The following is a 24,069-nucleotide window of genomic DNA, read 5'->3' on the forward strand; positions in this document are numbered from 1 at the left end:
GGTTATGGTAAAATTTCTCGTAACACTTTTGGTGTAACAGTGCTTTACGATGAGTATAATATAATGAACACTTTTCTAATAGACGTAGAAAAAAGTACAATTTGTTTCGTTGTGGCAAAAAGTGTGTTTAGTGTGTACACGGCTTAGAATCATGTTATTTACTTGCTTAGAAGAAAGAAAACTACTAAAAGAAAGAATGATCATCTTCTAGAAGAATGGGAAAAATTTATACGTTTAGAGCACGGTGGTATAAGTAAGGTGTTTCAACTCCATTCATAAATTTTCATAAAACGGGCGCTTAAAAACTGGTATCGTAGTAGGTTGTGGGAGCTTAAGATGACCGCCACCATGTGGTAGTTAATTGTACTATTTGCACTATCGACTGACGTTTGACATGACATTTGACGTATATTTCCCCTCATCTTTCAAAAAGATGTCACAAAACCTAACCTATAAAGCTGACATTTGTGACAACTTGCATTCAAGGACATTTTTACGCAAATTTCATTCATTGTTGTGGACAGTTTCATCATAGTATCCAGTAGACGGCGCTAGGAACTTTAAGCTCCCGTGGCCTTCTGGGATCTCTTTGAAAAAAGACCATTTTAAACTCGGAGTTCGCAGACCTGTTATATATGGCCGTGGTTTAGAGTATGAAAAAGTTTCTGTCTGACGACATTGGAACAATTTTTGGAAGTCTATATATTTATATGTATTTTATATTTTGTGACCGAAGTGGAATAATACCAATGTCATAAATATGCCGTATATTTTAATCTCTTTATATTACAGTATATATTTACTTACGTATATCTTACATACAAATTAATCACTAAACTTACACTTATTGCTAGTTTTTTGGGTTATGATGCATAAAATACACGCACGACCAAATAGTAGGTATAATTTTTGGATAGAATTTTAGATGCCTAATCCAATGGCACTAATAAGTGGTTACCTTCCCTAATAAATTATCTTAAACTAAATTTAAAATCAGAAATCAGGGAAAATACATTTATACACAGATTAGAATATTATCAGTCATCCATTGTTCTTCACTTTGTACTGTGAATCGCATTAGCCTTACTTTCAATTTTAGAATAGTCAAATAACCTAAAACAATTTAAGCGGTAAAGTAAGGCCAAGGAATTCAACCGTCATCCTCGTGAGCTCCTTCTTGCCATAATTATATACATCTCTAAAAAAGAAAAATTTTACAGATCAAATGACCCACCTAGGGTCAAAAAACCTCCAAAATAGCCCATCCGACACGATTTTCTGGCTCCGAACCCTGAAGAAATATTTGGTATCGACAGATTTAGAACAAAAATCATGTCGGATCATAGACAGATCAAAGTCGCAGCTTCACAAAGAAATAAATAAATAATTTAAAATTTCCTATTGTTCCAGTTGTACTGTTATAATCATACAGGGTTGTCAGTATCTTTTGTGATCTCGATGGAGAGGCGGCTTCGGATCGCGCCATTCCCTGCCGTCCTTTGCCTGTTGCCTCCCATCGTGGTGGTGGTGATGGTGATGGTGCCTTTTCTTTTCTGAAGATTTATTCCCGTTGAAAGTCTCAGAAACGACCATTTCGGAACCGTCTCTGTGGCGTTCACCGTTTCGGTAAGGTTCGTCTAGGGTTTCTTTCCGTTTCAGTGGCGAATGATTGGAATTGGCGGCCGTTTTGAGACCCGCTTTGCTACCTGCAGATTCGTGAAGATTCTCCCAGGCCTGTCTGTAGTAACGGTTTAGTCCATTCCTTGATTCTGAACTAGAAGAGTCGAAAGAGGCTACTGTGTTGCAGTCTGGAGAGGCACGATGACGGTAATGTTTGGCACTTCGATTCCTGGGTTGAAAAAAGGAAAAAGATTAGTGAATTATTTTGAAAGATATGAGTTGGCTTCTAAGTGTTGCTCCTACGGTGCAAACAAATCTACTTTAGCTTATCCTGTTTCATCTTTAACGTATGTAATTTTTTCAAATTAAAAAATGACAAATTTAAATGGAATTTCTTCGTATCACATTACCTCATGAGTGGTAAGAGACCGAATTTTTGGCATTTTCGGCTCTAAATTTACAAGCACATAATGATGAAATTGAAGTAAAGATTATTAGAAGATAATTATTGACCAAAAATTAAGCGTATACTGATATTATAACGTCAAACTTGTCACATTTTAGATTGTCACGTAACCTTAAAAAACGTTTGATGAGGGGGGTGTAATTGTTGAAATTTGTTAGCATTATAATAAACAAAAATTGTATTGTATTTTGCGTGCGGATTTGCCTCTGTGCTAAATACTCTACACAAACCTAAACAATTTTGGTAATTTTTACAAAATTTCAACCTATTGTTAAAATGTTAGTCAGTAGTGCAACGATTTATTTTCCCGGCGCATCCACCAATTACAGGTTTGAAAGCGCTAGCCGTTTTAAGATATTAAATTAAATAAAACATTTTATTTAAAAAGTGAACGATCAATTTTAAACCATATATGGTGCAAAATACCGTGCGATCTAAAATAAAACGAATTAAATAATGTATGGGTTAACAGACACAATATGCGTTACCATTAAATTGTTGGCCATCACTCAGCCCAGATATGACACCACTGGATTAGTTTTATGGGACATACTCAAGGAACAGGTCTATATAACCCCAATTCTTAGTATGGATCATTTGAGTTTTATAAAGCTCACTATTTGTCATGCGTATTTAGAAGGTACTATTACACAAAGGGCACATCGCATTATTTTGTGAAATGAGAAGTCTGTCAACGTCAACACCTAATTTCAAGAAGTGAATAGTTATATGTTATGTTATAATGATCTACGTCAAATTTAGAGCAGTAGTACCACCCAAAGCTTGACAGATAACGCCAGCTTGAATTCATTTAGTTTTCGATCGCACGTTACAAACAGGTACAAATATTTAAATAAACTAAAATGTAGTGTGAAGGGTACAAATTACGAAGTAAGAAACGTCAGTAGTGCCAGTGCCTACCTCGCTAAGAAACCAAAGTGTACAGCAAACATTACGTGCTATGAGATGGTGCCGCAGCGGTACATGCAGTGCAGTGCGGGTCGAGTCGTACCTGGTGAGTACTTCACAAGCACTGCTAGATGGGATTGGAGAAATATCCGGCGCGATGCGATCGGTAGTTTCTTGAGAACTCTCTTCTGCCAATCTGTTGATCAGGAAATGGTAGCGCCAGTAGCGTATACCACCGAGAAGGCATCGCACTAGCAGAGGGTAATCGGTGCGAGGACCGAGCTGACGCACCCGCACTGCGACCGCAAATCCATTTATTACGAAGACGAAATGAAACGGAAAGAAACCAGAAGAGAAGAGCAGAGGAAGTTGAAGAAGTACCGAGGCGGAAATGGCCCGAGGAACTCACCTTCGCACTAAAATAACTATAGTCGTGATGATGGCAGCGAGAAAAACGAACCCTCCGAAAGCCCCGAGAGCTATTATCGCTCCCAGGTTGAGTTTTGCTCCGAAGGTCTCCCTTCTTTCGCCGTCGACGGAAAGAGGCACGTTTACGTTGGGAACTTCACCGTGTTGGATGTTGGAACTGCCGGCTATCTCGTTATCTTGAGGATGGCCGGCTATGATGATGTGAGGAAGGGTTGGGGTACTGGAGGTTCGACTGTTGCTGGTTTTGCTTGTTGGTTTTTTGGTTCGGTTGGAGAGTTTGGTGACCTCGGTGTCAGCGTGGATTGTGGTGGGTGATGGTCGTGGTGGACGGGTTCGACGTGATGTGGATGTTCGGGATGGCGTTCTGGAGATTGATGGTGGGGCTGTTGTAGAGACCAGGTCTTCAGCTGTAAAAATATATAAATACACTGAATACTAGACAAACAGTAGTTACCTTGACATTTAGGGGGTATTGCATCATATTGTCCATTAGCTAGACAAGTAATGGATTTTGGTCCAATTAGTTTGTATCCAAATTTACAAGTGTAGTCGATAACTGAACCAAAGATGGTGTCGTTCGTGGAAGATACATATTTTCCGTTTTCGATGTCACTTGGAGGCTCGCACTGAACGGCTAGAATGAAAAAACCATAATTTTAATTACAGTAGTTTGAACGAAATGTGGTACTTAGTTAAAAATGTGTATCTTATCTGAACTTACGTTCACATCTGGGTGGAGGTCCATTCCACCTCTCATCAATATCACAAGCTAACTGTGCTCTTCCTATCATTTCGTAGCCTTCGTCGCACGTGTAGACCACTCTACTTAAGTAGCCAACACTATCATTAACTAAGAGATATTCACCATTAGTGATATCAGCAGGGTAGCCACACTGAATTCCTAAAAATATAAGTTAGACCATTAACAAGAACCACGAACGTAAGATTACGTTTGCAGACTGGTGGAAACTCGTTGTAAAACCCAGTTTCTAAACAAGTTCTTGCTGAAGGACCGACTAAAAGATGTCCCTCGTCACAAATGTACTCAATAGTAGTACCAACATTAAAGTTTTGTGCCAACATTGTTGAATTCGGAGGTTGTTCCGGGCGACCACAAGCTTTAGGCTCTGAAAAACAAACACTCAGCACCTTTTAAATAAAAATAACAATACAACTTACGATGCTGACAAATGTAATTCAGATGCATATTACAGTCAGTATCTGACCATAACCATCCTTTGGTACCATCATACCTCGCACACTCTCCATTCCCGACAGGTAAATTCCAGAACGACACCGTCACTTCTTCCCCGTTAAGCCACTGCCAGCCACCGTTTTGTTTATCCCTAACAGCTCCCATCCAGTACTGACCACTAGCGTCACTCCTGTGTCTTCTCCACAACTCCCAACTAATAAAACCTTGTAGCGCAGGGTTACTTTCGTCCACTAAAGTACCACCGCGACTCCTACAAAATGCTAAAGCATCTCGATATTTCACCGGCTGACGGTTGTAGAAGATGTAGCATTTTCCGTTATAAGTTGCGGTACTTCCTGGTGGTTGGTCCCTGAATTGTGGACAACGCTCTATGGGGAGTGCTTGATCGGTGTAAACGAAAGCTTCACAGATTGAAAGTTGGCTGGGGGCTGGGACTTCAAGGTGTACGCTGACGAAAGCTCCTGGCATGGGGGGGTTACATGGGAGGAAAAGCGGCTGACCTTCTTCCAGAAAACCGGTAAAGCGGTTGCAAATTGGGTTGGTGCCAAGGTCGGGGCGGTTGTTGCCCACTCGTACTACGATAGTTGCGGGTTTGTTGGCACCTGTGTATATAAAAGCAATTAGGAGAGTATTTAACTATTCATTTGTAGTGGTAAACTCAAACTAATTTAAAGATGAAAATATACTTATGTAAAGTTTGATATATAGGTATTATGTGTCCCGCGTTATGTTCGCACTATAGGCAGTAATGTCTGTTGGATAATAAACCTCTATTAGTCATTGTTATTATTATTATTAATATGAGCAGGGATTTGCATAGGTATGGTTACACAACAAAGCAATCGTGACTATGAATCTACAAGACTGCGCTTTAAACATTGTCGATGATAGTAAGTACTGTGTAAAATAATACGTCCCCACGAAATAAAAAAAAAAAGTGTTGAAACTATTTAGTCATGGCTATACGATTTTAATTTAATAATATTAACTTTTGTCCCTCTAAAAGTAGCTATTTGCGTATTTGTCTGGATAAAACCGACGATTTTTATTTAAAAAATGTACGTTGATATTGCGAATGCTTGAAATTAATGCAAGTCATCCTACAATTTTGCAGAATAAATGTTATTTAAATTTTATGAAATAGTATACCTGAGTTATTACTCTAGGCATGCAGATTTTTGGAAAAAAAATCAAAATTTTTTTTTTCCAAAAATCTGCATGCCTAGAGTAATAACTCAGGTCAGGTCAGGTCAGGTTATTTAACTTTGAAACTGCAAAACCGAATGCTCTGAAATCTTGTAAAAGTTTTACGGTAATCGTAAGCATAGTAAATCATTAATCAAATTTGATCCCTTTAACTACCAAAAAATATGACGTTATCTCATAATTTTAACGAATAAATCTAAAATATGCACAATATTAAGACTATACATGTCGTTTATCAATGCATTAATATTTTTTGAATTGCTTATGCAAGGTGAGTCAAGAAATTAATGAATATGAGGCCATGTTTTATTGCTCATCTCATTGCACCTATCCAAACTGACATACGTGTTATTGCGGAAATTTGAATATGGGAAAACTCACTAGAAATATATGCACACGACACTTCTTTACCTGTATTTTAACAATGCATGCATATAATAATTTTAACTCATAGGGATCATCACCAAAAGAAATAAAATTCTTAAAGCTAAATTTTATAATTTTTCGAAAATGTATTTATTCGAATGTACTTTAAAGGCTAGGAAAATGAAGTTGACCAATTTTTTTTTCGTAATATTTCAGTAGACTTTACAACTTGTGTACAGTTAAACGTGGTCTATTGTTTTTTTTTATATTATTTGATAGTATCCATTTCTCTCTTTGTACTAACTGGAAAAAAAAGATATCCATATTTCCGGATTTATTTTTAAAATCAATTTAGAAAGTTGCAGTCATGTATAAATTATATTATTAGCATCATAACTGTGAAATTGGTTTATTATTTATGTTGCAATATTATTACATAAGATGAAAGAAAGAAATAATTCATAACAAAGTGGGCTTTTTTTTGTAGGAAAGTGAATAATTTTGTTTTCTAATAATATGAAGCAGTTTAGAGTTATTTATTATTAGAAATGTTCATTTCCATTAGGATTATCTGAGGAAAAATTTTCATAATAATTTGCATGATTTAATACCTTTAAAAATATAAACAAAACATTTTAACATCATAAAAAATTACACTTCTTAGTGTAATAATGGTTTAGCGTCAAAAATCTGCATATAAAAAACTGAAATATATTTATTATACAGTCCGATCTGATTGCAAATGTGCCATTGTAATAGTATTGAGAGTGCAGTAGTGTATTAAATTTTTTTCTATAGAGGTAACAAACTATATTCCCTTATTATATATTATAATACGGCTATTTTACAACCACTGGTTAGAGCCTAAATGATAGATTGTCATGACCCAACATGTTCTTGTTATAATATTTCCACTTACTAATTGTTGCGTCAAACCCATCTATTTTTTTAAAGAGAATATATAAATAAATTTTAATTAATATGTATTCCGAAGACCCTGAATGCCTGATTTTGTCTAATTGGAATTTCGAGGAAGCTCTGTAGTTCCTCTATTAAGATGGCATTTTTTTGTAGAATTTCCACAGAAGTTGGCACGTTCAAGTGAAATTTGCTTAAAAGTATTTTTAATTGAGGTCATTAGTAAGCTAAAGTTTCTTGAGAATGAGTGATATTTTTATTAAACTAATTATTTAGATATTCAAGACTTGATAATTTTACTGAATTATTATTTATATAACACTTAGAAATAATTTGCATTTCAGTTGCAAAAAATTCTGTTGATTGCTTCAGCAGGAGAACACAAATTTAGATAAAGAAAAATTGGCATACTTTTGTGGACTCAAAATGACAGGAATTGGCAAATTGTTCTATAATTTTCTAGTGTATTTTCACAAGAGTCATGCAAGCATCTGAAAGTAAATATTTTATCTGTTTTACTTTAATTCTCAAAAAAAACGACTATTCTCTGGCAAAATGCATTTAAGTATTAAGAGTTTAATTATTTTCACTTACTAATAACTTAATTCTGCCTACTATTCAAACTCAGCGTCCATTATTTCGTTCTATAAATCTGGGCTGTCATTATTATCATTTTCTAATTCTGAGTTAGAGTTCTGAGTACGCTCTTGATTTCCAGTTTACAAAAATTTTGCAACATCTTTGGAATAGGTACTTTTGGGAAAAGACCCAAACCGTAATCAAGCCCTAAATTTTCGATCTTATTTTTGAATGAAGGAAGAAAAGTTATGCTTGTTATAGTAGGATTTAAAAAATCTCTGCGCAATTTTAATAGGGTTGTATCGACAATGGTGTGGTAATCTAAGGACCTTATGACGATTTTCAGAATTCACCGAATACCTTAATATGCTGCATTGTCTATTACTACCACACATTTTCCTTGTAACTTTATTAAAGCAGGAACCATCCAATTTTGAAAAGATTTTCCATCCAGGTGTTGTTTGTTTTTGACCATTTATATTTTTTCAGTTATTTAAAATAATAATGTACAAACAGAAATCTCAAAATTTGTTTTAATTTGTTCTTAATATTAAATAGGTTCTCTTTCAACATAATCAATTTGAGAGAATATTTTATCGCTTATCGAAAATTTTTACAGACGCTTAATCATTTGAAGTACGTTCTGAGTGTAACAACCATGATCAATTTTCTATTCACCTGATAATTATACATCAATTTAATATCTTCATTATCTTTTTTGTTATCATATTTCTTTTAAGTACGTGACTAAGCGTTAAAAAATAATTAAGCTAAAAAAAGATTGTAATTTAAGTGCTCTTCTCGAATCAGAATTACTTAAAAATAATGTTTGCACACATGTTATGCACGTACAGTCTAGCACGTGTATTCTAATTTGTTAAGTACAAAGATTATTGTGTCGTACGAACTTTCTAGATTTTGTGATAAAATAAAACACAGGAAATTCTATTGTTTAACTTTCTTAAATTTTAAATATTTTTATTGTACATAACGTTCATATGGGTATTAAAACAAGGTTATTGGAAACATCCTGTAATAATGTGCCTGAAGGTCTTGCAATAAAATTCTTTTTGTTTTCTTTAACCTTAATTACTCGCTTAAATAAGACCAAGATGTCTTAATTCCATGAAGATTCTTGATCAATTTGATACAGTTAAGTAGCGCGCTTTTTTAATAGAGTATTCTATTACGAAAGTGTCAGATGGCTGTCGGTGCAGAACTGAAACACTTGACGATTAGCTGCCAAAAAAACCACATGATCTGTACAATTTACGTTGTGTTAGCCTCCGTTGTAGAAAAAGTTTTCACCGAATTTCTTTTTTAAAGCGCGAAAAATACGAGACCGCAAAGCAACCTGACACCAACTAATCTGGTACACGAATGACAAAATATTTAAAAAATAAATACCAGCTAATTAAGTCGTTTTTTTAAGAAAGTGATCTCTTGATTTCACATTATTTCATTTCTGTTACAAGTGATAGTAAACGCAAAAACCTGCCAGCTTCCACCCGATACACTTATCTTGCATTCGATTTCATGACAAATATCTACGATTTACTTTCATTTTATTACAATATTGTGCAGAAAGTGTGGTTTTTAAACAATCATGATTAAGCGATTTTCCTTCCGTTTAACGTAACGTTACGTGATGGTTTTAAGCTATAATTTCAAATTTTCCGCTTCGTTACTCGTCTTGAGAAAAACTTACCACAGCAGGGTTTTCCAAAATCTAGTCTCACCAATTGGACCATGTAAGGTTCCAAGAGGTTAACGTACCACCATGGAGTACGCTCTGATTTTGTAAGTGTGCAAGTGTCGCCGCTGAAAAATGCGCTGGTACTACCATCTATGGCCTTCTGGGGGATTCCTGCAGCTTCGGTGCTCACCTGCATGGGAGCCTTCCCAGCAGCCACGTTGAGAACTGTAACAAAAATACACACTGCAGTGAAACTAGGTTAATGTTGTTAGATATGCAAGCTTTCTATGAGGGAGCATTATTAGAGAAAAAAGGAAAAAACGAGATAAATTTATGATATTCGAAAAAGTCATTGTTCTCGTTACTGCCAGGAGAAAGGGATTTAATATGTGTGCATGTATATGTGCTGCATTTAGTTATTGAAATCAGCGTGATAGTGATGTCAGAATGCTACAAATTGATATCACTTTCACCAACTGTAGCGGATAATTTATTAATGTGATAAACAAACCATTAAAATCTGTTTTATCCATTTCAAATTACAACTGAATTTCAAGTGAAGAGAAAACTCTGCTTTTTCTTTTTTTTTTTAACCTAATCCTAATATGGGGCAGCAGACTATTATACAAGCAATCAAAAAACCAAATTAGCGCCCAACAATAGTGATTACAATTTATTGTTTGCATTAATTATGCTTTAAACGAAATTCTCACAATACAACCAAACTAAATCACGAAATGTACGAGTCGTGATGACACGAAGACCCACATAATTGTGTGCGACATGTGTGTTTTTATACGTACAACCTGCATATTCGCCAGGAGAAATTTTAAACCAAGAAAAGACGTTTAAAGGTTTGAACATTTTAAAAAGAGAAATTAGCGATTCTTATCAGATCCAGATACAATCAAAAATAAGCAAATCCGTTGCATACGCGAAACGTGAAAGTTGTGAATCATATGTGATTTTCAAGTCGTGACTTTAAATTCATGCAAATGTAGGATTTTATTGACATTATTAAGTAATCTTATAATGCGCATGTCTTTCTTACGTCGCGTTATTAGCGAACTTTAATGGACGTGACCCACTTTGAGCAGTTTTGCTTTTGGTGTAGTGACGATACAAAATTAACAATGAATTTTGAAAAAAAATTAATCTTAAACTAGTCATTTAAAAGAGGTCAGTGTACGGCTAGTAAGTATCCATTACCAAGGCCAAGGTCTACATGAATAAACTCAGCGTTTCTCGGTCGAGGTCGCACGGGGTTTTGAAATTAATTTCTGGACACACCTTATCGCCTTGAAATTGGAAACAGTGCGGATAGTCAGGAAATTGTTAATTAATTTATGTTTACCCATAATAAAAAATATTCTTTAAATGGTAAAAGTGTATTATAAAGACATGCCTCTGAATATTTAGTTTTGTCACTTTGGCGACATTATGTCCATGCTAACACTGTGACAATAAAACATAGACTTGATAATAATTTTCAAAATAAGAGAAAAATGATCTCCAAAATTTTTGGCCATTACTGTAACACCTTTGATATAGTTTTCAACCTGAAATGTTCCATAAAGTAAAATTCATCGCAAAAGCTTAACAAAAATAGATAAAATTTAAAGAAGATTTTTTTATTTGAAGATTTGTCTTTGACAGAATTTGGTCAAGTCAGACTTTCGTCAATTTGAAAGTTTGAATGAAAAATGCAACGATCAAAGACAAACTGTCAAAAATCCATGTCTCTCTTTGATCGTGTCTTGTCAAAAATTCTACAGCTGTTTTTGAGTTTGGTTTAACTTCATTTTATTTTATTTTTTATGACAGTGCATTTATTAAGACCGTGTCGTCCAAGTGCAATAGAAAATACAAATCTAATCCAATAACAGTAACATTTTAAGTGTTATATAAGGATCCATCTGGCGAATAGCTATTTTCGTTTTCTCGACGTTTCATGACCCCTAGAGTAAGGCACAATAGGTTTCCCGTTTCCATCTGTTTGCTGTCTGTCGACGTGTGTAGTCCGTATAGATGGTAAAACGGTGTGTCTAATTATTCGCTTCAAAACTGCTCATAGTATATTTAAATGTTTAAATAACATACTCATGTACTCGTGGTTTATGAATCGGCCTTGATTTTTATCACAATTCTCTTACAAAATTTTTTGTGTGCCACGAGTGTCACGTAGCCAATAATTTGGTTACGCGTATAGCAGCTAAATAAGTTTAGGTCAATTTTTTGGTAGATTGTAGATTAATTTGAACAATTTTGTTAAATTTGTTTGAACACTTATCTGCATAATATTTACATTTGGTAATGAAAAATCTATAAAATAAAATCTGTTCAGAGACACCACGAAATAGATGTCCCATTTCAAGAGTTTTACGCAATTGAGACAACATTCGTTTTTATAGAAACATGTACCTCTGTTCTATTTTTTACTTCCCGAGTGTAAGGTAAATAGAGTCCATTTTTTCTCCACGTTTCATGATCCCCTAGAGTATGAAAAAATAGGTTCGCGTTTTCATTTATCTGTCAAATATTGTCTGTATGTTAGGAATATTGTGAAGATAGTAAAATGCTAACCAAAATTTGTGTAACCATCCCCACCAACGATTTGATGACGTCTCTTCATCATATTGCTGTTATCTAAATTTTATGAAATTATGTACTCCTGTACTTGTGGTTTATGAATCCGCCTTGCTTTTTATCAGAATTACTTTACAAAAAAAGACTGTGATTTGTACGATCTAATCTTTTTTTACTTAAAATAAGTAAAATTTAGTTATATTTAAAATCTAATTCTATAATATTTCGAAAAAAACTGAATTTGTTCGACTGTATTTAAGAGGCGAGGGAAGTTCTGTCTAAATAACCTTAGACCGATTTTGCTTGTAGTTTCATTGTTTCGGTAATATACTTATAAAAAATTTACAACAACTTATAGTTTTGGAAATTTCATTGTATCCTATAAAATTTTATTGGCAATAACGAGACGGACAGTAGTACAATAGCAAGAGGCATTTACAACTTGAAGTTGTCGCGTGCCGGTAATCCCCAGATGTTAGAAAACAGAATAATCCAGGTTCAGACATCGTTACTCACGAACTAAAATGACCATTATTTTATGAGTACAACTACCTGCTAAATGTTCTCCGACAAATTTGGGTGAACTGGTGTGAGCCATAAATATTTCTTACCAATTTATTACTGTCCGTTTCGTTATTGTCAAAAAATTTTATAGGGTAAAATGAAATTTCCAAAACTATACATATATATAATAAAATTTTCAAGTAAATTTCTATCTAAAATTATTTTTCTGCGATGGCTGAAATAATTGCACTTAAAAATGTTCACATTGAGATTTTATTTCAATAATTAATTTTATAGCGAAAGATCTTGTGAAAAAAACGCATGTTGTTGCATTTAGAAAATATTACATTTTCAAAAAATAATTTAAATTACAATAAACATATCCAGTATTTTCGAGTTAAGTTTTTACTATACACAATTTTGCGATGACGTCATCAACATTTTTGCAAGGACACGTATAACAACTGGGGATTGGTGCAGTGTAATACTTGCTAAGATAAGACTGATTGTGGCAAATTACAAACTCCCTAACAAAATAGAGGGCGGGTGGGCGGAGCTAGTACATATTAGTTAAAATAAGATTGATTTTGGTAAATGACTGAACAATATTAAGAGTAATCACTGGAATGAAGAGGGGGTGGGTGGGCGGGGTTATTGCTTTTCTTCAGATGTAGGAGATACATGTTATAGCAAATAAGAAGTGTAACAAAAAATTACGATTCATGTTTTTTTAACAGCCTACGTTCTATTAGTTCCTATTCTCACTTTACAAAAGAACATATAATTCACCCCTCCCACCCACCCCGCCTCTATTTCAGTGATTCATTTTGTCTAGTCCGAATGGAGGTGGATTTCAATTGAAGAGGGATAAAATCGTTTGAATGAGAATAGTGTGTGTGGACGGGGCTAGTATCTGCTAAGATAAGATTGATTTTAGTAAATGACATACCCTCTAAGAAAATAGAGGGCGGGTGGGCGAGACTAGGACTTGTTAAGATGAGATTGATTTTGGTAAATGATATACCCTCTATGAAAAAAGAGAGGGGTGGGTGGGTGGGCGGGGCTAAAACTTGCTAAGTAGGACTGAACAATATTAAGAGTCACTGGAACGAAGAAGGGGTGGGTGGGCGGGGTTACTGCTTTTAGGGGGGATGAGCAAATATATTTTGATCAAAAATTTACCATGCTTATGATAAGTTTAAAACATTTCCAAGATTTCAAAGCACTTGATTTTGCATATTAATTTTAATGGCCTAGTACTTTTGGAGATTATCTGTCTACTAAAAATCCGGGACGGCAGACAGACGGACAGACAGACGGACATACAGACGGACAGACAGACAGACGGAAACGGAAGACCTATCTTTTCGTCTTCTAGGGGTCATGAAAGTTCGAGAAAAAGTAGAGAGTCGACCACGGACTCAAATACAATACTTCCTTCGCTTACGCTCGAGAAATAAAAACGTTTTAATTCCTAGTCAAACTGCTACGATTAAGATTATATTGTTACAGGTAATTTAGTTGATTTATTTGACAAGATTATACACCAAGCGACTTTTGCTGTTTAAAAAATGTAATACTTTGCAAAAAGCGTAATAAACTAACTATCTATTAGACGAAATTGTGGACAACTAGTATTTATTAATGGTATTCAGAAAAAATATACAGGATGTCATGTGCCTTACATTTTTTACTGTGTTTTTATATTCATGTTTAAATTAAAGTAATTCGTACAAATAAAACTAGAATACTTTTTATATTTACAGCTACTATACGAAAACATGTACCTACTTAAAGCAATTTAAACATATTCGTTTGTCTGGTAATATAGAATATATTTAATAAGTTAAATATTATCACAATTGGACAATATTATATGGACAGAGAAATAAAAAACAGGCTCAAAGACAGCCACGGATTTTTGGAAGTTTGTCTTTGATTGTGTTTTTGTTGCTTTCTAGGTATACATACCACATGTTTAATAAATATGAGTTAAATAAAAGACACGAAGGACACTTAAAATCCCAGTTCACCAATTTCTGAAAGTTTAAATTGGCAAGTAGCGGTTAACTAATTGCGATAACGTTTAACTGACAGTTAGTGACCGTAAATTTATTGCTAAACTTACCAGACTGATACTTAAGACGTCTTCTAGTAGGTACTTAATTTTCAGATTAATGCAAGTTTAGTATTTATCGGATCTCGCATGCTTATATAACACAATTAAATACTTCGCAAAGCTAAATTAAATCATTTTTTCTGATATGCCTGCAATATCTAAAACAGTATTATAATAATTATTAGCTTCATGGAAATAACAGTAAATTTAAAATGGATAGATCTGTCTCTGATATTCGCAAACATGATACCTAGAAATTTCATTTGCGTGAGTGAATTGAATCAGTGAATGTAATAAATTATAGGATAGTTTTTTACGTACGTAGTAAACATTCTAAGCATCATTTTTTCTTTAAAAACCGCTACGTAGCATAAATTATAACATGACCGTTAATAACTTTGTTTCAAATATAGAAATGAAATCGATGTTTCTTAAAAATATCCTTTAAAGAAAAATTGATGAAATCATAACCGTTCGCGAGATGTATAAAAACAGGCACATTTTTTAAATGTCGTCAACATTATTAACTGCTTTCACTGCATGGCATTATTAAATGTTCTTTTAATTCTTGCAATCACTTGGGGATTGCAACGAACGTCCCACACGCTTGAAGCATAATAATAAGGCATGCATCTCAGGGAGTTTTTTCCAAAATAGATTTAATTACTAATATTATGTGCTATTAGAATTTTTGTATTCCATGAGCTGTAAATCAAATCCCAAAAAACATAAACTTAGATATCGTTCTAGAAGTACAGCTACTGCTTGTTAAGTAAAAATAAGTATGGATAACTTAATAATAATTTGTTCATTACCAGTGTTGAATAGGTCACCACTAGTCAATTAATCTTTAAAATTAGTTCAACGAAAATGTGACCAATAAATCTTTTTGAAAATTTGATGATGTTGATGGTAGCTAATTAAATGTAATGATTTTAAATGCTGAAAAGCTAATTAAAATGAGGTATTAATTATCTCAGGCAATAGCTGGATAAATCTATTACGTCAAGCTTTCGTGCAAAGCAATTAATTTTAGAAATCGCCAGACGTCTCCTGTGATATTTTATTAATAATTTCCAGTTGTCAATATTGATAAATTGTTCCTTATTTATTTTTTGTAATTGTTCCATGATGGGACAGTAGCAATAGCTCTTCTCACATTCCAGGTTATGGTCGATGACCGAGCAAGTTTAAAACAAATGTATAAGCACCTTTTATAGACACCACAATAAAGAGTAATTTAAATATCAACCATGTTTCCTTATGAGGTTTATAATTTTCAAATAATTTAATATCTTTCACTGTATTCAGATTCCAAGTATCAATCAAGGCGGTTATTGCCATTTTCTTGAAAACCGTAAGTTCAATCCAATCTAAGAACGTTAGTGCGATTTAAAAAGCTGAGCGTGTTCAATATTATTTCCACTATCACTAAACTTGAATCGTTTATAACAGTAATATCACATGTGCAATGAATGTAAAGAATCTTAAATAAAACAACTGGATTTCTAATTGGCTTAGCAATGAAAAGAAAAGGAAGTTCAACCGTAGCACACGTAAATTACATATTTAAAATCCATTTCAAGATTTACTGCATTTTATCGTTTCCTACTTGTTAGCATGTAATTAACACAGCATTAGACTCAATTATTTTCATATTTTATCGAAACAGAAAATATCCCCGCAGGCTTTGTACATCCTTCCGCATATTGTTCCAAAGTAATCCTGTCAAGATTTATTATCACCACAGGAGTATTTTTTGTAAATTTTATTGGGACAAGTACTAATAGTCTTTTGTAGTGTTAAAAATGTGTTAACAGTTAGGTTATTATTATAACGTATAAATCATTGTTAATGGAGACACTAATTTCAAGTGAACATATAAGTATTAATGAAAAAATAATTTAATTATCCTTCTGTCATGCAAGTCATATTTATCACACACATGTTGAAATAACACATAACACGCCTGTTACATTAGTAATTGTTTTTGATTTTTCGATTAGCTATCCTCAGTAATAACATCAATTTAACAACCATTTTTTATCTACCACACTCAGCTTTTTTGTTTTCAATCTACAGTTGTAGTTATAAAAGGTGTCTGTGTAATTAACTGAACATACACCTTGACAATACAAATACTAACAATAATTACGCATTTTTGACATTATTGTATGTATGCACATGTCACTACCTACAGTTACACAAGTGACGTACACACCTCAAATAACGTTATATAAAGACTGACATATGTTGTGCGCGAATTTTAAGAAATTTGTGTTTAAGGAAATAATTACGATTTCATTGCAAAATCTTAATAACTATATTTAGCGAGGTTTTGACTCAATGCAAAAAATCCCACGGTATTTTGTTGTGGTGTTATTGCAGATAATGTAATGTTATCCTCCAGTGTTTATTTACGTTCACTTTACTAAGGCTTCAAGTTCAAGTGTAGAATATTAGTTCTTCGAAGTTAACGGTCTACGGGTTTTTAATTTTTATTTCAAATTTTAACGTATTGAGAAGTTGTTCTAGATTACAATGTGAAGTTATTATCTTGTTTAACTAGAAATACCTACCTACTGTTATTCAGATACGCGTGAGGGATTTCGGTTTTTTAAAGATTGCAAGTCAAAGCTAGATTATTCATAATGAATAATTTCGTTTTTATTGTTAGGTAATGGTTTGCTATCCAAATAAGGAAAACATGATATGCACGCACATGTATATGTAAATAATTAAGTGTAATTAACGCTTTCAATTAGATTGTCTAAAAATATCAACTTTAGATGAAAGATTCGAGATTTGTGTTTGAAGACTTGTTATCCTATGACAAAATAAATAATACTGTGTTAACTTTAATGATAATAATGATCAAAAAAATTATTTTCTTTTTAAAATTATATCAATTGTAGGTTGAAATGCATTGTCAGTATTTTGTTACTTCAAAATATACATGTCAAAAATGAATGCAATTTCAAAATTATTTCAGAAAAATATCTCTTTTTTCTCACAATTTGGGAGTTTAGAGAAAATTTCGTTATCCGTAAAAGTTCAGCGAAGTAAAAAAATAAATTAGATAATTTGAGTCTAACCGTATACAAAACCTACACTTTTGATCTAGCTGGTTGAATAGGTTTTAAGAGACATATTTGTATTCCTTGGGAAAATTTAGTAGGTATATTCTCCGACAAGATGGAAACTGTTTGGAAATTTAAAGCTTGTAAATAGATTCCATTTTCCTCAAAAATAAACAGAACTATTGAGCGTAATTCTTAATTTAAACATAGTATTACAAGTATTGTAATATTTACAAAATTTTTTAATTCAAACTTGGAGTGAACTTTCACTTTAATGCCGAACTTCAGACCAAAGGCCTTAAAGTTGTAATTCTTAAAATGATGAAAAATTTTAATGTGGCAATTTTATTTACTTTTTAGATTTCAACAATTTTTAACTTTGTGCCTTAATGTTTTCTCGACGGTTAATGATTTCTAGAGTTCGAAAAAATAGATCACACGTTTCTGTCTGTCTGTTGTCTAGCCGATTTGGCGATTTTATTAGTAGATAATGGTCTAAACTTATGGAGCGATTGTTGTGAAATTTTAGGTGTATTTTAGAATTATCGTCTAACCAAATGCCTCTGGCCATCCCCACCAATAATTTGATGACGTCATCTCAAAATTTTGCGTAGTAAATGTTATTCAAATTCCATAAAATATTTCCACTCTTGTGATTTATGAATCCGCCATTATTTTTTTATCCTCTGATTGTTTATAGCTAAGAACTTTCTAAAGAGTAAAAATTTCAAGTAACAATTTTTTATAGTCGTCGAGAACACGTGTACAGACAAGAGAAAATTTTATTATTTTTCAGCATCTAGCTACAAGAAATTTTCTTTGAAGATGTAAAATAAGGAAACTACTCTATAAAAATCTTTACACTAATTTTTAAGTTTTATTGAATAATACGGGTTGATTTTAATTAAAAATAAATTGAGATAAATTATTTAAACAGAACCTTCTTCGTCTTTGTGCCACAGGTAATAAAACATAACAAATTCTGTTCTTAGGCATATTATAAAATTAAAATATTGGGAATTTAATTTTTTTATGACTAAGATCTCAGATGATTCTCTAAAACTCTTTCAAAAATAAAACATAAGGGGCCTTAAAGATTATTTCAATTCTTAAAAAAGGACCTTTGACGTCCTCAAGATCCTTTCAAACAGAACAACAGAAGCCTTCGAAGTGTTTTTTCAAATTATTTAAAAAATAGAACCCAAGGGACCTAAAAAATTCTCTCATAATCGAAAAAAGACAGTAGGCGCCCCAACGTATCTTTCAAAAGCAAAACATCAAAGATATCCGAGATTTTTCAAATTCTGTCAAAAATAAAACACAAGGGATCTAAAAAGTACTTCTAAGTTTCTTTCAAAAACAAAACACTATCGATCCCCAATTTTTTTTTAATTCTTTCAAAAATAAGTCAACAAAACTCTGAAGATTGTTTCAAACTCTTACAAAAACAATATAACACGTGTCAGATTCTTTAAAAATAAAACGCATGGGAACTCGATCCGAAAAAAAAAACACTAGGAGCCCGAAAGTTGTTTTCAAAAAGAAAATATAAGGAATCACCGAGGTCTTTTTAAATTCTGTGAAAATAAAACACAAGGCACTCGGATGATTCTTTGATATTCGAAAAAACGACGCTAGGCATTGAAAAATTTCTTTCAAAGCAGAATCCCAGGAATCCCCAAGGTTTTTTCAAATTCTTTGAAAAATAAATGATACAGAGCCCTAAAGATTCTTTCAAAGTCTGTAAGAATCAAAATGCCAGGGCTCCCCAAGGTTTGTTTGAATTCTTACAAAAATAATGTCCTGAAGATTCTTTCAAACTTTTTCAAAATGAAAACACCAGCGATTCTAAGTTTTTTCCAAATTCTTTAAAAAAACCAATGGCTTAGAAGATTCTCTCATATTCGAAACAAGATCCTAGGAACCTCAAAGTCTCTTTCAAAAACAAAACACCATCAGTGCCCATTTTTTTTTCAAATTCTCTCAAAAATAATTTAACAAAAGTCTCAAAATTCTTTCAAACTATTACAAAAACAAAAACTAGGGGCCCGAAAGTTTTTTTCAAAAAGAAGACTTAAGGTATCATTGAGGTTTTTTCAAATTCTGTCAAAATAAAACACAAGGGACTTGGATGATTCTTTTAAAACAAAATACGAGGAATCTCCAAGAAATTTTCAAATTCTTTAAAAACTAAATCATACAGAGCCCTAAATATTCTTTCGAACTGTTTCAAAATTTAAACACCAGCGCTCCCCAAGTTTTTTCAAATTCTTTAAAAAATAAATCGCAGAGGCTTCAAGAATTTTTAAAAGTTTTTTAGAATCAAAACATCAGGGTTACCCAAGTTTTTTTGAATACTTTAAAAAATAATGCCCTGAAGATTTTTGCAAACGCTTTCAGAATGAACACACCAGCGATTCCCAAAATTTTTTCGAATATTAAAAGAAAAAACAAATGGCCTAAAAGATTTTCTTATATTCAAAAAAAGACACTAGGCGCCCTAAAGATTCTTTCAAAACAAAACACCATCAGTCCCCAGTTTTTTTTCAAATTCCCTCAAAAATAATTCAATATAACTCTTTCAAACTACTACAAAAACCAAAAACTAGACACCCGAAAGTTTTTTTCAAAAAGAAGACATAAGGGATCACTGAGGTTTTTTCAATTTCTGTCAAAATAAAATACAAAGGAATTGGACTATTCTCTGATATTCGAAAAAAGACGCTAGGCATTGGAAAATTTCTTTCAAAAGAAAATACCAGGGATCCCCAAATTTTTTTCAAATTCTTCAAAAATTAAAACATACAGAGCCCTGAAGAATCTTTTAAACTCTTTCAGAATCAATCCCTAAGGTTTTAAGTTTTTTTTTAATTCTTTCAAAAATAATGCCCTGAAGATTCTTGCAAATCTTTCACAATGAAAACAGCAGTGATTTCCAAAAGTTTTCACATAGTAAAAAAAAGAGAAGATTCTTTCATAAACGAAAAAAGACACTAGGCGCCCCAAAGTTTCTTTCAAAAGCAAAACACTATCAGTCCCCATTTTTTTTTCAAATTCTCTCAAAAATAAATCAACAAAACCCTGAAAAGTCTTTCAAATAATTACAAAAACCAAAAATTAGGTTCGGATCCCTAATTTTTGTTTTTTTTTTTTCAAAAAGAAAACATAAGGGATCCCTGAGATTTTTTCAAATTCTGTCAAAATAAAGCACAAGGTACTTGGACGATTTTTGGATATTCTAAAAAAAAAAACGATGGGGATTGGAAAATTTCTTTCAAAATACACCAGGAATCCCCAATATTTTTTCAAATTCTTTAAAAACTAAATCATACAGAGCCCTAAAGATTCTTTCAAACTTTTTCAGAATCAAAACACCAGGACTGTCCAAGGTTTTTTCAAATTCTTTAAAAAATAAATCGCACAGAGGCCTGAAGATTCTTTTAAACTTTTTCAGAATCAAAACAATAGGGATCCCTTATCAATGAATTGTTTCAAAAATAATGCCCTGAAGATTCTTTCAAATTCTTTCAAAATGAAAACACCAGCAATTCCCAACATTTTTTCGAATACTTAAAAAACGAATGACTTAGAAGCTTCTCTCGTATTCGGAAAAAGACACCCCAAAGTTTCTTTCAAAGGCAAAACACCAGGGGTCTCCAACATTTTTCAAATTCTGTCAAAATTAATTTGTAGAAAGCCCCAAAAATTGTTTCAAATTTTTTCACATTCAAAACACCAGGAATCCCCAAGATTTTTTCAAATTATTTAGAAAATAATGCCCTGAAGATTCTTTCAACTTCTTCCAGAATCAAATCACCAGCAATCTCCGACATTTTTTCAAATTCTTTCAGAATAATTCAAACAGAGTCCTGAGGATTCTTTCAAACTCTTTCAACAACAAAACAGCAGAGGTCACCGAGCTTTCTGTCAAAAATAAAACGCAATGAAGCTAGAAGAATTTTTCATATTAAAAAAAGACACTAGGCACCCCAAAGTTTCCCTAATTTTCTTTCAAAAATAATAATTCATACACAGCTTTGAAGATTCTTCCAAACTTTCAAACAAAACACCTAGGTTTTTTCAAAATCTGTCAAAAATAAGAGGCCTCCAATATTTTTCTATATACCTATGTGAAAAACTTACCATTAAGGTCTCAGAGTTAATGCGGAATTTTTCATTAATAAGGATTAAAAACCACACTTTTAGATTAAATAAGAATATTGAATTATTTTTAAAAATCTACATTATTTAAAATTTTTATATATGAAATACTTGTTATAAGTTATAAGTCAGACTAAAATTTGAATTCCTTTGACTTTTTTTTGTAAAATAACAAATAAAAAAATCCTCTTGCAAACTCAATCCAGATGTGGTTAAATTTTTTTAATAATCTTATGCAAATGCAAATTTTGCGAACGAGTCGTCGCTGTTGATGGACGAGACGTAGCCGAAAAAATTATATTTTAGGTACTAGTCCAAAAATAATTATTTTTTGGATTGAGACCGAAAAAGACTCATTTTACAGACTTATTAAACGTGTCCCCAAATACTGTATCTCCATTGAAACGATCTTGTATAGAATAGATCTAGAATTTCTTTGCGAATGCCGTAATTGTGTAGTACAGTCTGTACAATTATCTGAAGTATTTGGTTTTCAGTAGTGGATAACCTTGACTGAACTAGAGTAACTAATTCCGAAAGGAATCTCAGAATAATATCAAGCTGCCGTACACTGTAGCATCAATTATCTTCACAGCAAGGAAACACGCCCAGCTCGCCATCCATTTCCTTTCTGCACTGGATGTGTAGGTATCCGAAGAACGCGGAAAACTCCTAACTCACAAAAAAACCGAAACAGTGTCATAATGACTAATGACTGTTTATAGGGCACTGAAATGTTGCTCTGGTTGTTGCTCCCAGTAATAAATTCAGTCATAATCAATGATCAGCTTGTCAAAGGTTAATTGTCTTTCATGTTTATTACTTGGAAATTGTTACGGCTGAATTTAATTGCATACCTCAAGTGAAACTATCACAATTTGCATTTTATTTTGTTAGCATGGGTTTCCAGGATTAGGTGAGTGTCACAGTCACACAACAAATCATTGACATTGACCCACAATGTGGACAGTTCCTCCTAGATTTACATAACATTAACATGCACTAGTCAAAGATTACGAAAAGTCAAACGTGGAGATACCGTTAGTACGAATAGCCCACCTGCCCAGACAACATTCATAGAATTATGATGGTTAATTACCATAATCTTAATTTTGGAGGCGTAACTCATCACTTCTTTACTCGGTTATTATCTTCTTCAAACATCACAAACAGGTGATCTTTTGAAAGTAATTCACACGAATATTAATTTTCCACGTACCAATTTTTTTTAATTTTCTCATTTTTTTTAAGGTTGGAAAAAGTGCAGGTGGTCAAAAGTTATCACAAGTCAATTTATTTGTTACTGATTAATCGAAAGTTAAATGGTCATCAAAAACTCTTTCACTTTTGTCATCTATAATTTGTGAAATAAGGTCGACTTTTTATGGACATTTATTTGAGAACAAACAAATCAAATGTCTGCTGGAAAGGAAATCACTTTCTTACTTAGTTCATTGGCTTAGTCGGTGATTTGGTAATGATTTTGATCAGTTTTTAATAGACAAAAACCTAGATTGGATTTAGAAAGTCGTTAAATGTCAGTTCTCAGAAAACTCAAGAGTGCTTGATTGGCATTATCCGAAAATGCTCTGGATTTCTCTCCGCATTGATAAATATGAGCACTTCCAGAACGTTCTAGAACCGTTTAGAAAAATTCTTGTGAAAATTCTTCTACACTAAAATTCAAGTTTTAGTGCTTTAACTCGTTTGGATATATGTTAATTAAATAAATAAGAATTGATTTAATTTACTCCGGACACGTTATAACGTTTTCCTTAATGTGTGATGCTGAGAAAAACTTGGGATTCCGAAATTAGTCAAACCGGTTCGAATTAAGTGAGATATCAAATAAATTACTTAAATATAAAAACTACCACATCATTATATCTATACATGAGCTTCTACGTTGTATCTTACATAAATATAACGGCACATATCTTACACATTTAGTTATAAAATAGCTGCGTGGAAGAATTTTTGGAGATTTCAACGGTAGATCTGGACATATACCTGCCCACCGTTGACGATCACTGTATTCAGTTTCAAGTTTTATCAAATTTGTTATTTTATATAAAAAGCCTGATTAACTATAATTAAGTTAATGACTTTAATTTATTTTACAGTGATATTTAATTCTGAAAAACTGTGCCAAACATGGGAGCTTTATTCGCCTACGAGCTTTTCACCGTTTTGCGAAGGTTTTGTTTTTTGGGT

At 32.8% G+C, this 24,069-nt stretch overlaps 1 protein-coding gene across 1 annotated transcript in view; it reads right to left on the reverse strand.

Moving 5' to 3' along the window:
• Positions 1-755: 755 nt before the first annotated feature.
• Positions 756-24,069, reverse strand: part of LOC135135247 (uncharacterized) — a 48,858-nt gene continuing 25,544 nt past the window's right edge. Inside the window, exons 3-9 of the mRNA XM_064064269.1 lie at positions 9,418-9,630; positions 4,604-5,242; positions 4,375-4,551; positions 4,146-4,325; positions 3,879-4,058; positions 3,405-3,831; positions 756-1,849 (exon numbers count right to left, since the gene is read on the reverse strand). Coding sequence (XP_063920339.1) covers positions 1,438-1,849; positions 3,405-3,831; positions 3,879-4,058; positions 4,146-4,325; positions 4,375-4,551; positions 4,604-5,242; positions 9,418-9,630 — 2,228 coding nt within the window. The 3' untranslated portion in view covers positions 756-1,437. The remainder of the gene's footprint in view (positions 1,850-3,404; positions 3,832-3,878; positions 4,059-4,145; positions 4,326-4,374; positions 4,552-4,603; positions 5,243-9,417; positions 9,631-24,069) is intronic.

This window comes from Zophobas morio, unplaced genomic scaffold (assembly GCF_036711695.1).
Source record: "Zophobas morio isolate AGI-343-1 ecotype UQ-CSIRO unplaced genomic scaffold, CSIRO_AGI_Zmor_V1 ptg000024l, whole genome shotgun sequence".
NCBI lineage: Eukaryota > Metazoa > Arthropoda > Insecta > Coleoptera > Tenebrionidae > Zophobas > Zophobas morio.